Source organism: Papio anubis, chromosome 1, assembly GCF_008728515.1.
Source record: "Papio anubis isolate 15944 chromosome 1, Panubis1.0, whole genome shotgun sequence".
NCBI classification, from domain to species: Eukaryota; Metazoa; Chordata; class Mammalia; order Primates; family Cercopithecidae; genus Papio; species Papio anubis.
This window is the reverse complement of record NC_044976.1, coordinates 130,538,678-130,551,946: the sequence shown is the minus strand read 5'-3', so window position 1 is coordinate 130,551,946 and position 13,269 is coordinate 130,538,678. Positions and strand designations below refer to the sequence as shown.

Here is a 13,269-nt window from a genome sequence, read left to right as displayed (position 1 = left end):
TTGAAGGAGGTTAAACAACTGGGCTAGGATCACCTAACCCAGAAATGACGTCACATGGACGGCCGCCTCTCGTAATCCATTTTTCTTTTGGTTTTGCCCTCTGAGGGGGTGAAAAACAGGTCTCCAGTGACCTTGTGGATCCTGGAAGCGCCCTTCAGCTCAAACCCTTCGCCTTTAGGAACTCCTGGGTTCTGCCAACCCCTACTTCAACAGGGTTTGCAGCGAGGACTATGGCTCAGAGAAAATAACTGAATTCTAAATGCGTGGCCACAGCCCATCCCAGGGCCCCTGCACCCAATTCTCCAGGAAAGGCTGGCAGGTGCGGGGTGAGGTGCGCCTAAAGTGAGGGGGGTGGTGGGAATTGATGTGCCGGGAGGTGCAATAGCTCACTTGCTGGGGGGCCTTGGTGGAGCTTAGGCTAGGGTGGGTGGAGGCTGGGGTCCATTGTGGACAGGTTTGGAAGGATGTTAGGGGCCCTGGGGGGACTGGGGTGGCTGACTGGGTGGCTGGGTCTGGGTGGAAGCAAGATTGTAGTCTTGCAGGGGTGGCTGGAACAAGGTGGAAGGAAATGGGATGGATGGGGAGTGGGGTGGACCGGTGGGACTCCGGTGCGAAGCAAAGGTGAGTTTCGAGCGGCAGGGCGGGGCCGGGGCCAAGTGCGGAGCAAAGGACTGAGTCTGGCGGGGTTGGGGGGCCGGGCCAGGGCTGGGTCCGGGGCCGGGCGGGCTTAGACGGGGCGGAGGAAGGGGCGGTGCCGGGGCGGGCCGGGGCTAGAATGGTCTCAGAACTGCCGAGGGCTGGAGGGAAAGCAACGGGAGGGGCGGAGGGAGGGGATCCGGCAGTTCCAGCTCAGCTCGCTCGGCGCACCCACGCCTCGCTGCCCAGCTTCCTGCCCCCCACCTGGGCATGCGCCCCCCACCCCACCGGCCCCCCAGAACCCGCGCCATCCCCCGGAGCCTCCCCAGAGCTGGCCGCGCAGGATGGGCGCCCTCAGGCCCACGCTGCTGCCGCCGTCGCCGCCGCTGCTGCTGCTGCTGCTAATGCTAGGTAAGTCAGGCCCCCGTTCCGGTTCCCGGCCCCGCCGGGCAGGTGCCTGCCACCCAGCACGTCCCGAGCATTTCGGGGCTCCTCACATCCTCCTCCGTCAGGGGTACCTCCAGCCTCCCCGGGGACGGCGGCCAGCTGCGCTTTGTGGCTGCCCGCCGAGCCAGTCTTGGGAAGAGTGCAGGCTCCCCAGCTCTAAGTCAGGGAGTGGGGCACAGGGAGGACCCACTAAAGTGCTGCCCCAGGCACTGCTTGGCCTCCTGGGGCAGGCCCCACTTCTCAGCTAGCATACCCACGTCCTGGGGTCGCTGCACCAAATGCTGCGACTCCTTTCTGCCCCACACTCAGCTCCAGGCCTGGCCTTGGGTGCCCGCCCTGCGTGGGCAGTGCCTGCCCAGCTTCATAATTGCCCTAGAGTTGGCTGGAGGCCCAGAGGCCAGTTCTGCCCACGATCTTTGAAGTAAGTCTCTCCCAATTGCGCTCCACACACTTCATCAACTGGGGGCAGTTCTCTCTCTCACCCCCATCTCCACCCCAGGTTGGGTCCCTCTTTGCCCTTCTTCCTCTCTCCCAAATGGCACTTGGCTCTGCAGCCACCCATCAGTTTTCACACCCGCTTAGTTCCAGCTTCCTTGCCTCAGGAGAAACCAGGTTCCATGGAGACTGATCCTGGGATCTCAAAGCACCTTGTGCCTGCTGTGGTGGGTGTTCATGGTGGGTTGTTCTGGGCTAATCTTGCATGGATGCATGGGGGTAATGACAGTGGAATTGTTTTTGGCCTGAACTGGAAGGCTGCCTGTAGGAGGTGGTCTGGGGAAGAGTATGGCGTGGAGAAGTGAAACTGCCAGTACAGATGTTGATGAGGCTGAAGCCCTTGAAATGAGAGTGAAGCGTGGAGGTGGGGATGGTGACTTCAGAGCTGCTGTTGTCAAGGCAGAGGCTGAAGGTAGCCCCAGCTGCCTGTTTCTAGACCAGGGCTCCACAGTGGCACCAAGCAAAGCCTTCCCCTGCTACAGGTCCCTGGGCCCTGCAGGGCTAGGATGAGTCCTCTCCTTGGTCCCTGGGCAGGTGGCAGGAGGATGTACAGAGAGGAAGGCTCTGTGGGACCTGGGTTGCCTAGCACTTGCCGTGTTTTCCCCAGTGGGCAGCATGGAGCAGGGAGGAGCCCAGGGAGGTGGGGAAGTGCTGGCCTGTGGTTGAAAAAGGAGCACGCAGACGTCTGAGCACCCACTGCCTGTGGGCACTTACATTCATTTCACAAGTGAGGAAATTGAAGTAACTTGCCCCAGAGAGCACATTTAGTGAGTATTAGGGCTAGGATTTGAACACAGATCTGATTCCAAAGCAGGCCTCTTTGCTCTCCCTTTCCTCGCTGCAACTAATACAGAGGAGGGGAGAGAGAGCTGTGTGGCAACTGATTTCCTAAGGCTGTGGAGGTAACTTTCCCATGGGGAACTCCAAGCATCAGCAGTTGTGGAGCCAGGAAGATGGGAGGGGGCCTTCTGAGCAGTCTGCCCCGAGGCAGTCAGGGAAGGTGTCAGCTTGGCCGTCTCCACCATCACCCTGATTATGAAACTTGCCTGGCCTGGGGCAGGGCTCTCCTGAGTCACATACGCACTCATGCACGGTCGGAGCTGGAGCTCTTAGTTCTCCTCCAGTGTGGAAACCGAGGCCTAGGACAGAAAGAGACTGGATCCCAGGCCACACAGCTGGGCATGGGGATGGTGCTGGAATCTCACTTCCTGATTGACAGCCTGTGCCCTTAACAACAGACCATGAGTTCTCCCTGTGACTCAGCCAGAGGATAAAGGAAGGGGCTAGGAGCCCAGCAGCAAGGGTGGGGAAGTTCAGAGGAGCCATTCTAGAGAAGCTGGAGGGTAGAGTTTGACCACAGACTCTTGGGCATTTTCCTCTAGCTTCTGCAGAAAGTCCATGGTATCCCCCTGGGAGGCCTAAAAGTGACACTCTGGTTGGTGAGGTCAGTCCCTTCAGGCCTGGCCTTGGAGTTTCCCCATTTTCCTCCCTGGTTTTGCCCCTCTGGAGGAGTGTGTGGAAGCCATCTAGGGACAGCATGATCTTGGCTAAGATATTATGCTTTTCCTGCCTTACCTTTCTCATCTGTAAAATGGGGAGGGGGGACGGGTAGCCTAGCCCTCTTTACATTCTGAGGTTCTGCGATTTTATCTAGTGGGAGCTATGGAAGGAGAGAAGGGAGGAGCTAAGCCCTCTAAGTCTGCCAGGAGTATCTGCTGGGGTAGAGTTGGGCATAGGGGTGGAGTAGGGTGAAGAAGAGAGGTTTGGCCTTTCTGAAGGGAGAGAGATGAGAAGGGGCAGCTTGGGATTTAATGCCTCCCTACAGAAAGAGAGCCATATATGTAAATGAATGCACACCATATGCAAATGAAGGCTTTGTTAAGGAACTGGGGCAGGCGCCTTGTGTGTCTGCTGGGCTAGCCAGGAAGGTTGGCAGGCACTGGAGGAGGGGATCTTCTGCCCCAATGGCGAGAGCAGAGCCTGGACCTGGCCCCAGAAGCCCCAGCTGCCTGGGCAGCCCTGTGGGGTGAGAGAAGCAGTGAGCTCATGGCGCAGCTGGAGGGGGGAGGGCATTGTGTGGTGAGAACTGACTGGGCCTGTGCCCTTTCCAGCTAGGGTCACTGGCTCCATTGTCTGGTCCAGGTGACACAGCTGAGCCAACTAGCACTTCTGAGCAAGACTGCCAGCTCCCCTCAAGCAAAGGGGAGGGACATGTAGTCTCAGCATCCCCCAGCCAGAAGGCTCCCCTGGCCAGGCACTGAGGAAGGAATGGCAGACATGGAGGTGGGTGAGTGGCAGGAACAGATCAAGGTTTAGCTGGAACCAAAGCCTGGTTAGGTCAGGAATCAGATGTACTCCTTTCTGCCTTCAGGCGCTCTGCTTCTAGTCCACCAGAAATGGGATGCATCTAGGTGCCAAGGCAATCCTGGGCCCGTGCCACCTTCTTGAGATCCAGGTGTCTTATATCACAGCATTCCTTTCCTATTCTCAGAACAGGGTCCAAGCTGTGGACCATCTTCCCCAGGTGTCCTTTCCTTTTGTAGGCAGAGATCAAGAATGGTGCTTGTGGTGGCAGAGGGCATGGAATGGGGAACCAGGCATCTCCAACTTCTTCTGCCTTTCCCTACAGGAATGGGATGCTGGGCCCGGGAGGTGCTGGTCCCCGAGGGGCCCTTGTACCGCGTGACTGGAACAGCTGTCTCCATCTCCTGCAATGTGACCGGCTACGAGGGACCTGCCCAGCAGAACTTCGAGTGGTTCCTGTATAGGCCTGAGGCCCCAGATACTGCACTGGGCATTGTCAGTACCAAGGATACCCAGTTCTCCTATGCTATCTTCAAGTCCCGAGTGGTGGCGGGTGAGGTGCAGGTGCAGCGCCTACAAGGTGATGCTGTGGTGCTCAAGATTGCCCGCCTGCAGGCCCAGGATGCTGGCATTTATGAGTGCCACACCCCGTCCACTGATACCCGCTACCTGGGCAGCTACAGCGGCAAGGTGGAGCTGAGAGGTACTGGGCCCTGGGATGGGGTGGGGCCACACACCCTCTCAAGGCAGAAAGTCAAAGCCACAAGTGACCTATCTAACTGCCCCTTAGGTTTTGTAGCCAAGGAACTTGAGGCCCAAAGAGGTTAAGTGACTTGCACAAAGTCGCCCAATAACTCAGTGACTGATATGGGACTCAAACCCAGATTGCCTCACCCAGGCCAGTGCTTGTCTTATCATATCAAGACCCCTCCTGGGAGAAGAAGCGTCCTTAAGTTGTCCATTCCCCTTTCCATTCCCAAGAACGAGGAAGACTATTGGGTTGAATAGACTCTACTCCTGGACAGTACAGGACCCAGATCTGGCAAAGAGAGTAGAGTTAGGGAAGGAGTGAGACTGTGTGACATTCTCACTAAGTTTCTTTGTGTTCTGAGAAGGCAGACAGAACCACTTTTCTCAGTATTTCAAACAGGGGTCAGTCTCGAACATAGAACCAACGTGGGCTGGTTCTATGAAATTCAACAAGTATTTATTGAGTGCCTGTGCTGTGCCCAGTACTGCACTTGGCACCACTGAGTTACAGAGGAAATAATACAACATGCAATCTTTGCCCTCTGAGAGCTCACAGTCTATTTAGGGAGATAGGCTGTACACAGGAAACAGTAACAAGGGCTGCCGGCTCCCAGCCCTCCCTCACTCCAGCTGTTCTCTCCAGTTCTTCCAGATGCCCTCCAGGTGTCTGCTGCCCCCCCAGGGCCCCGAGGCCGCCAGGCCCCAACCTCACCCCCACGCCTGATGGTGCATGAGGGGCAGGAGCTGGCACTGGGCTGCCTGGCGAGGACAAGCACACAGAAGCACACACACCTGGCTGTGTCCTTTGGGCGATCTGTGCCTGAGGCACCAGTTGGGCGAGCAACTCTGCAGGAAGTGGTGGGAATCCGGTCAGACTTGGCCGTGGAGGCCGGAGCTCCCTATGCTGAGCGACTGGCTGCAGGGGAGCTTCGTCTGGGCAAGGAAGGGACCGATCGGTACCGCATGGTAGTAGGGGGTGCCCAGGCAGGCGACGCAGGCACCTACCACTGCACTGCCGCTGAGTGGATTCAGGATCCTGATGGCAGCTGGGCCCAGATCGCAGAGAAAAGGGCTGTCCTGGCCCACGTGGACGTGCAGACACTGTGTAAGTACCACTTATACATCCCACTGTGGGAGCTGGGAGGGACAGTATCCTGGTGGGCGCTGTGGCCGCAGGGGGTACCAGAGAGCTATCATCTGACTCCAAGGAACTCATCTTCCACAGAGTGAGCAGCCTTGTTAGCATTTCTTCCCCCTCTGCCCTTGATGGGTTTTCTCTGCTCAGAAATTGGGTATAGAGATAGGAGGCCCATGGCTGAGGGGTGAGATTCAAGCCCCCAAGTAGAAAGATGATCATACCCAGTGAGGGGCAGACAGGAGGTTTTGAAGTTGCTGCTGTCAAGGAGGAAACAGAAAATTGGGAATCAGGTGCCTCTGTGTCCCCTCCTGCCTCCATGACACCTCTTCCCCTTCCTGTGTTTCAGCCAGCCAGCTGGCAGTAACAGTGGGGCCTGGTGAACGTCGGATCGGCCCAGGGGAGCCCTTGGAACTGCTGTGTAATGTGTCAGGGGCACTTCCCCCAGCAGGCCGTCATGCTGCATACTCTGTAGGTTGGGAGATGGCACCTGCGGGGGCACCTGGGCCTGGCCGCCTGGTAGCCCAGCTGGACACAGAGGGTGTGGGCAGCCTGGGCCCTGGCTATGAGGGCCGACACATTGCCATGGAGAAGGTGGCATCCAGAACATACCGGCTACGGCTAGAGGCTGCCAGGCCTGGTGATGCGGGCACCTACCGCTGCCTCGCCAAAGCCTATGTTCGGGGGTCTGGGACCCGGCTTCGTGAAGCAGCCAGTGCCCGTTCCCGGCCTCTCCCTGTGCACGTGCGGGAGGAAGGTGAGAGGGGGCTGGGCCCTGGACACGGTTCGAGGATTGTCAACCCCTTTTCCTTCTGTTTCCATGCCCCCCTCCCTCTCCATCAGCTGCTTGCATGCCACAGCCTCACGCTCCTCTTCTCCCAATATTGTGGGAATACCCTGAGTTTCCTGCGGCGGTGCTTGGCAGCAGCTCTAACCCCATGCTTCCTGGCCCTGCACCCTCTGACCCCATGTCCTTTGTTCTGCAGGCGTGGTGCTGGAGGCTGTGGCGTGGCTAGCAGGAGGCACAGTGTACCGGGGGGAGACTGCCTCCCTGCTGTGCAACATCTCTGTGCGGGGTGGCCCCCCAGGACTGCGGCTGGCCGCCAGCTGGTGGGTGGAGCGACCAGAGGACGGAGAGCTCAGCTCTGTCCCTGCCCAGCTGGTGGGTGGCGTGGGCCAGGATGGTGTGGCAGAGCTGGGAGTCCGGCCTGGAGGAGGCCCTGTCAGCGTAGAGCTGGTGGGGCCCCGAAGCCATCGGCTGAGACTGCACAGCTTGGGGCCCGAGGATGAAGGCGTGTACCACTGCGCCCCCAGCGCCTGGGTGCAGCATGCCGACTACAGCTGGTACCAGGCGGGCAGTGCCCGCTCAGGGCCTGTTACAGTCTACCCCTACATGCATGGTAAGTGACACCCCTCCACCCTCTTCACTCTGCCTTCCTCCCGGCCCCTGCTGCTGGCCTTCCCTTCCCATCTTCTCACCCTCCTGCTACTATCTCTCTCCTCCACATCCTGTCACATGAAGTCTCAAAAAATCCAACTTCCAGCCCTGCAGTGCCCACCTGCATGGGGTCCTCTGTGGTTGATGCTGACTTGCATGCTGAGGGGGCAGGCTGTGGGCAGGGATAGGGGTGCCTGTGAATGGAGAAGGTGGGTTCAGAGAACTTGATGGGGAATGTGTAGAGGCAAGTGTGATGGGTGGAGGATGATGGCATCCTCTCTGAACAGTCATACTCTCTCCCCCAGCCCTGGACACCCTGTTTGTGCCTCTGCTGGTGGGTACAGGGGTGGCCCTAGTCACTGGTGCCACTGTCCTTGGTACCATCACTTGCTGCTTCATGAAGAGGCTTCGAAAACGGTGATCTCTTACTCCCCAGGTGAGGGAAAAGAACCCCCCAACCTTGTTTTCACTGGGCTTCCCACCACCAAGTCCTGAACCAAGCTGCCCCCTCCCAGGCCCCACCTGGAGGAGGAGTAGGCAGCTCAGATCCACAGGGCCCTGTTAAGGGGTGGAGGCCACGAGGGAGCCCCACGCAGGGCTCTCTGTCCTTAGCTCACGCTGGGCGCCCTTTTCAGGTCTTGCAGGTGTTGACTGTCTTCCGGCCCAGCTCCAAGCCCTCCTCTGGTTGCCTGGACACCCTCTCCCTCTGTCCACTCTTCCTTTAATTTATTTGACTTCCCACTACCCAGAATGGGAGACATGCCTCCCCTTCCCCACTCCTTCCCTCCCAAGCCCCTCCCTCTGGCCTTCTGTTCTTGATCTCATAGGGATCCTATAGGGAGGCCATTCCCCATCCTGGAATTAGTTTTTCTAAAATGTGAATAAACTGGTTTTATAAAAAGCAGGCTTGGCTGTGTCTTCCCTACCATGAGACTGTAAAAGGCTCAGGGTGCACAGTAGGGAGGTGGTTGGGGGTTGACAACCTATTCTGGACGACCCAGGCCTCTCTTCCCACCACAAACACCATCTGGCCTCCGCGGGCCATGCCACCTACCCCAGGAGGGGACACTTGGGTTCCATCTGCTGCCTGAACTGTCAGGGCTGAGACAACTCCTGACTGGACTCCTACTTGGGGAGGGAAGCATAGAAAAGGAGGGTAGGTTCCAGCTGCATGTGGTCCCCCCTCCCCAGCTTCTCCCATGTTAAAGGGCATGGGCCTCCAGGGGCATTGCCTTTTCTGAGCTCCCCAGACTTTCCCCCACTCTTCTTATTCTCCTGGTCAGGCTAGTCTTGGACCTGAGTCCTCCCACTAGGCCCTGGGGCTGCAATTCTTGTTCCTTCTGACTGATAGCAGCAGAATAGAAGCCTCAGAACACAACTGAACTCAGGCTGGGACAACAGGCAGTCAGGGGAGGGCCTGTGTGTCCACAGAGCCATTGCACCCGCATGTACTTGCTGTACCTGCATACACCCACTACCCGCATACACCCACTACACCCGCATATACCTGCTACACCCGCATATACCTGCTTCACCTGCCTATACCCACCCTGGGATCTCCTCCCTCCCATCCTTCAGCTTCACCCCTCCTCCAGTGCCCCAGGAGTTTCATGAATTTTCTTGCCTAAGGATTCTCTGATCCTAAAATTCTTACCTGCATGGCACAAAATTCTTACCTGCACGGCACCTTAAGAGGCATCCAGTAGGCCTCCTTCAGTTGTTATTTAAACATTTATTGAGCATTACGAGTTTGCTAAGTGTCATTTTTACAGATGAGGAAACTGAGGCCCAGATATGCGATTTGCCCAGAGTCATAGAGCTAATTAGCAAGTGTCAGGAGTAGGACCTAGGTCTCCTGACTTGTTGCACTGTACAGTGGTGCCCTGAGTGGTGACAGTGGCGAGGAGAGGTGTGGCAGGGTCCCAGTGACTTCAGCAGGCAGGAGGGGCCTTTCCAGCCTCAGTTTCTCTGCTTGTTCAGTTGCAAAGGGTTGGCTCCTGTGTGAGTGCGTGTGTGTGGATACCAAGTAGCCCATCCCCTCTTGTCCAGACTCCCCTGTTTTTCTGAAACCCAAATGAATCCCCATTCCACACCCCAACATCTGTTCTTAGGGGACCAGCCAATACCAGCATTCAGGAATCTCATCTTTGATGACAGGACCCCCTGGTGGCCCTGTGACCTGAGGCAAAGATATCCGTGCTTTGACTGAAAGGAAGGGACTGGGACTTGGGTCCTCTCTGAGTGAACCCAAACTGTCTGGGCTCCTTCCATGGCCCCCTTTCTTGCTTCCAGAGGACCCATAGGACCCTGACTGTGCCCATAGGACCCTGACTGTGCCCATAGGACCCTGGCTGTGCCCATAGGACCCTGGCTGTCCAGCCTGGAACAGAGAAGACGAGTGCTTTCCCCAGGGGGCTTATGAAAGGGCAGGAGTGGGATGTGGCCAGGGCCAAGGGAGAAGGTTCTTGCTGGGCCAGTGCTGCTGTGTGGGAGACAGGCACTGTCCCAAGGCAGGCTCTCCTGGGCCTACGCTTTTCTCCAGGCCAGCTTCAGGTCCCTTGCACCCCTCTGCCCCTCTCAACTTGCCATTGTTCTTCCCCACCATCCAGGAAGCTGCCGCTGGTGACTGGGATGTGATCAGGAAGCAGGTGGAGGTGGGGTGAGAATATGTGTCTTTGGGACCCCCTGGCCCAGTTGGGCTGACAGCAGGCTGCAGACACATCCAGATGTTCTGACTCCTATCACTTCTCTCAGATTTTCTCCTACATTCAATCCTGCCTCCAGTCCTACAAGGGGTTCTGTCCTTTGCCCCTAAAACCCTTCCTGTTCCACCTCCCCCTGGCCTCCCCAGGAACCCCCTCAAGTCCTTGTGATGGCTTCATCTCTCTGTCGGGCCTGCTCAGCTTCCAGACACCCCGTCCACTTGTCACTGCCCTGTTTCCACTGATGGTTGAGTTCCTGGGCCCAAAGTTAAACTCTTCAGCCTGGGCTTCGGGTCCCTTTCCCACACACAAAACCCCGCCCTTCACATTTCTCTGTCTGCTCCTGTGAGGATCCTCAGCTTCTTCTTAGCTTCTCTCATCTTCCTCTCACCTACTCCTCAGTTTCTATACCCCATGTCCTGATACGACTTCCAAGTCTTTGCTTAGAGCACAGGTTCTCAAAGTGTGGTCCCCAGTCCAGCAGCAACAGCATGACCTGGGGACTTCTTAGGAATGCACATTTTTCTCTGACCCACCTCTTGGGTCAGAAACCCTTGGAGTGGAGCCCAAAAATCTGTGTTTTAACAAGCCCTCCAGGTGATTCCAATGCACACTGAAGATTTCTAACTCCTGACTTACATATTCCTTATGGCTTACACCGGCCCCAGCCTTCTGATCACCCACACTCCCCCACCCTCCGCGGGACTGCACAGGTTGTCAGTTTGAATCATCCCTTGTTCGGTCGCCACAGGTCGATTCCTCTGTTTTCCCAGGTGCCCCTTATTTTGAGGACAGGAACCAGGTTTTTGAATGTCCACTCCACATGGCACCCAATCAGTGATGTGAATGACTGTGCCCCAAGGACACACTGCTTTCCTAGGGGCTCCCTGTGTCCCAGCTCTAGTGAACCCACTTTCTAGATCTCTCTCTGTCCCTTCCTCCTCAGGAGCTCTCTCCCTCTTCCTGCCTGTGCCTGATACCTGTAAGATCTCACTCCACTGTAAGAAAATAGCCATCGCTGGTTTTCTTTTCCCAGGCCCTTCTCCAGGCCCCAGCTCAGGCACCTCCCTGCTCTGCCTGCTTCCCTGAACTTGCAGACTAAGGTCATTCACACCTTGCTGAGCCCCCTTGCACCCCTTCATCCTGGGGAGGGTGGAGCTAGGAGGGCACCCTCCTCATGTGTCCATCTTGGTGCGGCTCCTTTCTCCTTTGCTTCAGCTTGGCCTACCGTGTCATTAGACAGTTGTGCCATATGTGGGGAGGCTGGCAGAAGAGGTGAGTGGGGACTGCAATCCATCCTACACTCTGCTCCCCAAGCCATGCACCCTGGTTTGGGGCTGTATCTGTCTGGAGGAAAAGGGTTCCTTTTTAGAATTTGCACAGAGGTGTTCTACAGGTTAGTGGCAGCCCTGAGTGAACCAATTGTCTATTGGTCCATTTATGTATCTGTCAGCTGTCTTTATCTGCCACCATCTTCCCATTTAACCCCCAAAAGTCCATCCCTCTGTCCATCCATCCACTCATGAACAAATGTGAAGGTCAAACACAGACTGGCATGTTCACCTGGCCCCACCCTCCATTTCCCTGAAATCAGGACCCCTCCCTTCCATACTGGATTCTAGACTTGAGATTCTGGGGGATGGGGACTTTCCAACGTTAGCACATTTCCAGGGGCTTTGCCTACCTTCTCCTCCACCTCCTCCTTCTCCTCCGATATGCAGTTCCCCATGTACCTGTGTCTGGCCCCCGGTCTGCCACAGGGGTCCGGAGGAAGCTGGTCACACCTTGGACTCACTTTCTGGGGGTGGCAGGCAGCCATTCTGCTCCTTGTCGGCCCCAGCTTCCCCACCCGCCCCCTCCCCCGCCCCCTCCTCCTCCACCTTTTCATCCAGCCGGCTGGGGATGGACCAGTAGAGATGGGCATCAAGGCGGGCCGCAGCCTCTGCCAGCTCTCGAGCACTGCATGAAGGTGTGGGCACCTCAAAAGTCTCGTGAAAGCTGGCATAGTCCACCTCGTAGAAGCCGTCCTCCAGAGTCAGCACTGATGTGAAGCGGTGGCCCCACAGCACCTCGTCTACCAGGTAGGAGCTCCGAGCTTGGCATGTCATTCCTGAGAGGAGGGGCATGAGTCAGGGGGGATCTCAGCTCCAGGCTTCCCTCTCCTCTTCTCATTCCACCACCCTACTCCCAGCATCCTCCCTTCTATTCCTTCCTAAGGGCTCCCACCTCCCTTTGGTCCAGTCCATTTTCTCCCCCGCCCTAGCTCCTGTTCTTACCCAGCTCCCTCACCTCTTCTCCATTTGCCCCAATTCCTCTTCATCTCCAGCTCTTTTTTCCCCTCTTGTCATTAGGTGATGCCAGCCAAAAAAAGCTTAACCTTGAAACTAACCTTGGGGATCATCTAGTCCAACTTCTCACTCCATATAGGGCTCCCCAAAGGAGCATTTCTAACAATGGGCATCTGGCTTGTGCTTGATTACCTCCCAGGATTGATAGCTCACCACTTCATAAAGGACCCACTCCTTTGTATGATAGCTCTAATAGGTGGGTTGTTCTTTATACAGAGCTAAAACCTGTCCCCTGGGATTTCCAACCCGTAGCGTCATTCCTCTCCCACTTCACAGTCCTTTGAGTATCTGAAAACAGGAGTCTCAGATTCCCTCATGTTTTCTCTTCTTGACTTAACATCCCTGGCTTCCTCCACGATTCCTCATTTGACCTGGTTTTCCAAAATTCTACTTGTTTGATTACAAGCCAGAATGGCCAAGGAGGGCCCTTTAAGCATTTTGAGTGTAGTAAATTTTCCAACTGTGGCCTGCTCCGCGCATAAGAGAAGGTGCACCATCTCTCTCTTCTGGCCATGACGCTTTCACTAATAGGGCCCAGGATAACATTACATAATCATTTTGGAGGCTGCATCACATTGCTACGACATCAAGCCTGTAGCCAACTAAAACTCCCAGTTCTTTTTTTCACCAGTGCTCTTCCATGCTGTGCTTACATAAGTGATTTTTTTAAAGCCTAAATGTAGAATTTTATATTTATTCCTTTTAAATGTCATCTTGCTGGGGTTTGGCTCATTATTCTTGCTTTTCAAAAGTGTCTTGAATCCTGACTGTCTCACCCAAAATATTACCATCCTTTCCAGCTTTATCTCTCTAGAAAAACAGACAGATTCCTATCCTTATCTCCTCTGTCCTCGTCCTCCCTGTCCGGGGCCTGTGTCTTATCTTCCTGTTGGACTGGTGCACCCCTCAGGGCAGGTCATTCTCCTTTCTGTCACAGGGTCTTGCCCCCAACCAGTATCCATCTCGGAACAAGGGGAAACAGAAGAGTGAACATTAGCTAACCGGAGAGTGGCT

At 56.2% G+C, this 13,269-nt stretch overlaps 2 protein-coding genes across 6 annotated transcripts in view; one reads left to right on the top strand and one right to left on the bottom strand.

The window, feature by feature from the left end:
* Positions 1 to 769: 769 nt before the first annotated feature.
* On the top strand, positions 770 to 8,109 carry IGSF8 (immunoglobulin superfamily member 8). Of its 2 annotated transcripts, XM_009184623.2 has the most exons (7): positions 770 to 1,047; positions 4,208 to 4,585; positions 5,276 to 5,737; positions 6,117 to 6,524; positions 6,754 to 7,167; positions 7,511 to 7,641; positions 7,841 to 8,109. In XM_009184623.2, exons 1-6 carry the CDS (start codon positions 981 to 983, stop codon positions 7,624 to 7,626), a joined length of 1,845 nt encoding a protein of 614 aa, XP_009182887.2. In that variant the 5' UTR covers positions 770 to 980; the 3' UTR covers positions 7,627 to 7,641; positions 7,841 to 8,109. The 2 variants fall into 2 exon arrangements, 1 of the variants encoding a protein (XP_009182887.2); XR_002516953.2 differs by having other exon boundaries at positions 6,117 to 7,167.
* The window catches only part of KCNJ9 (potassium inwardly rectifying channel subfamily J member 9), a 44,658-nt gene continuing 38,551 nt past the window's right edge, over positions 7,163 to 13,269 (bottom strand). For 3 of the 4 annotated variants that reach the window (XM_031654411.1, XM_021925647.2, XM_009184633.3), the window contains 2 exons: positions 11,788 to 12,017; positions 7,163 to 7,399 (listed from right to left, as the gene is read on the bottom strand). In XM_031654411.1, the coding sequence (XP_031510271.1) occupies positions 7,292 to 7,399; positions 11,788 to 12,017 (338 nt within the window). In that variant the 3' untranslated portion in view covers positions 7,163 to 7,291. Of the gene's footprint in view, positions 7,400 to 8,917; positions 12,018 to 13,269 lie in introns of those variants that run through there. The other variant, XM_009184641.3, reaches the window with a different exon arrangement.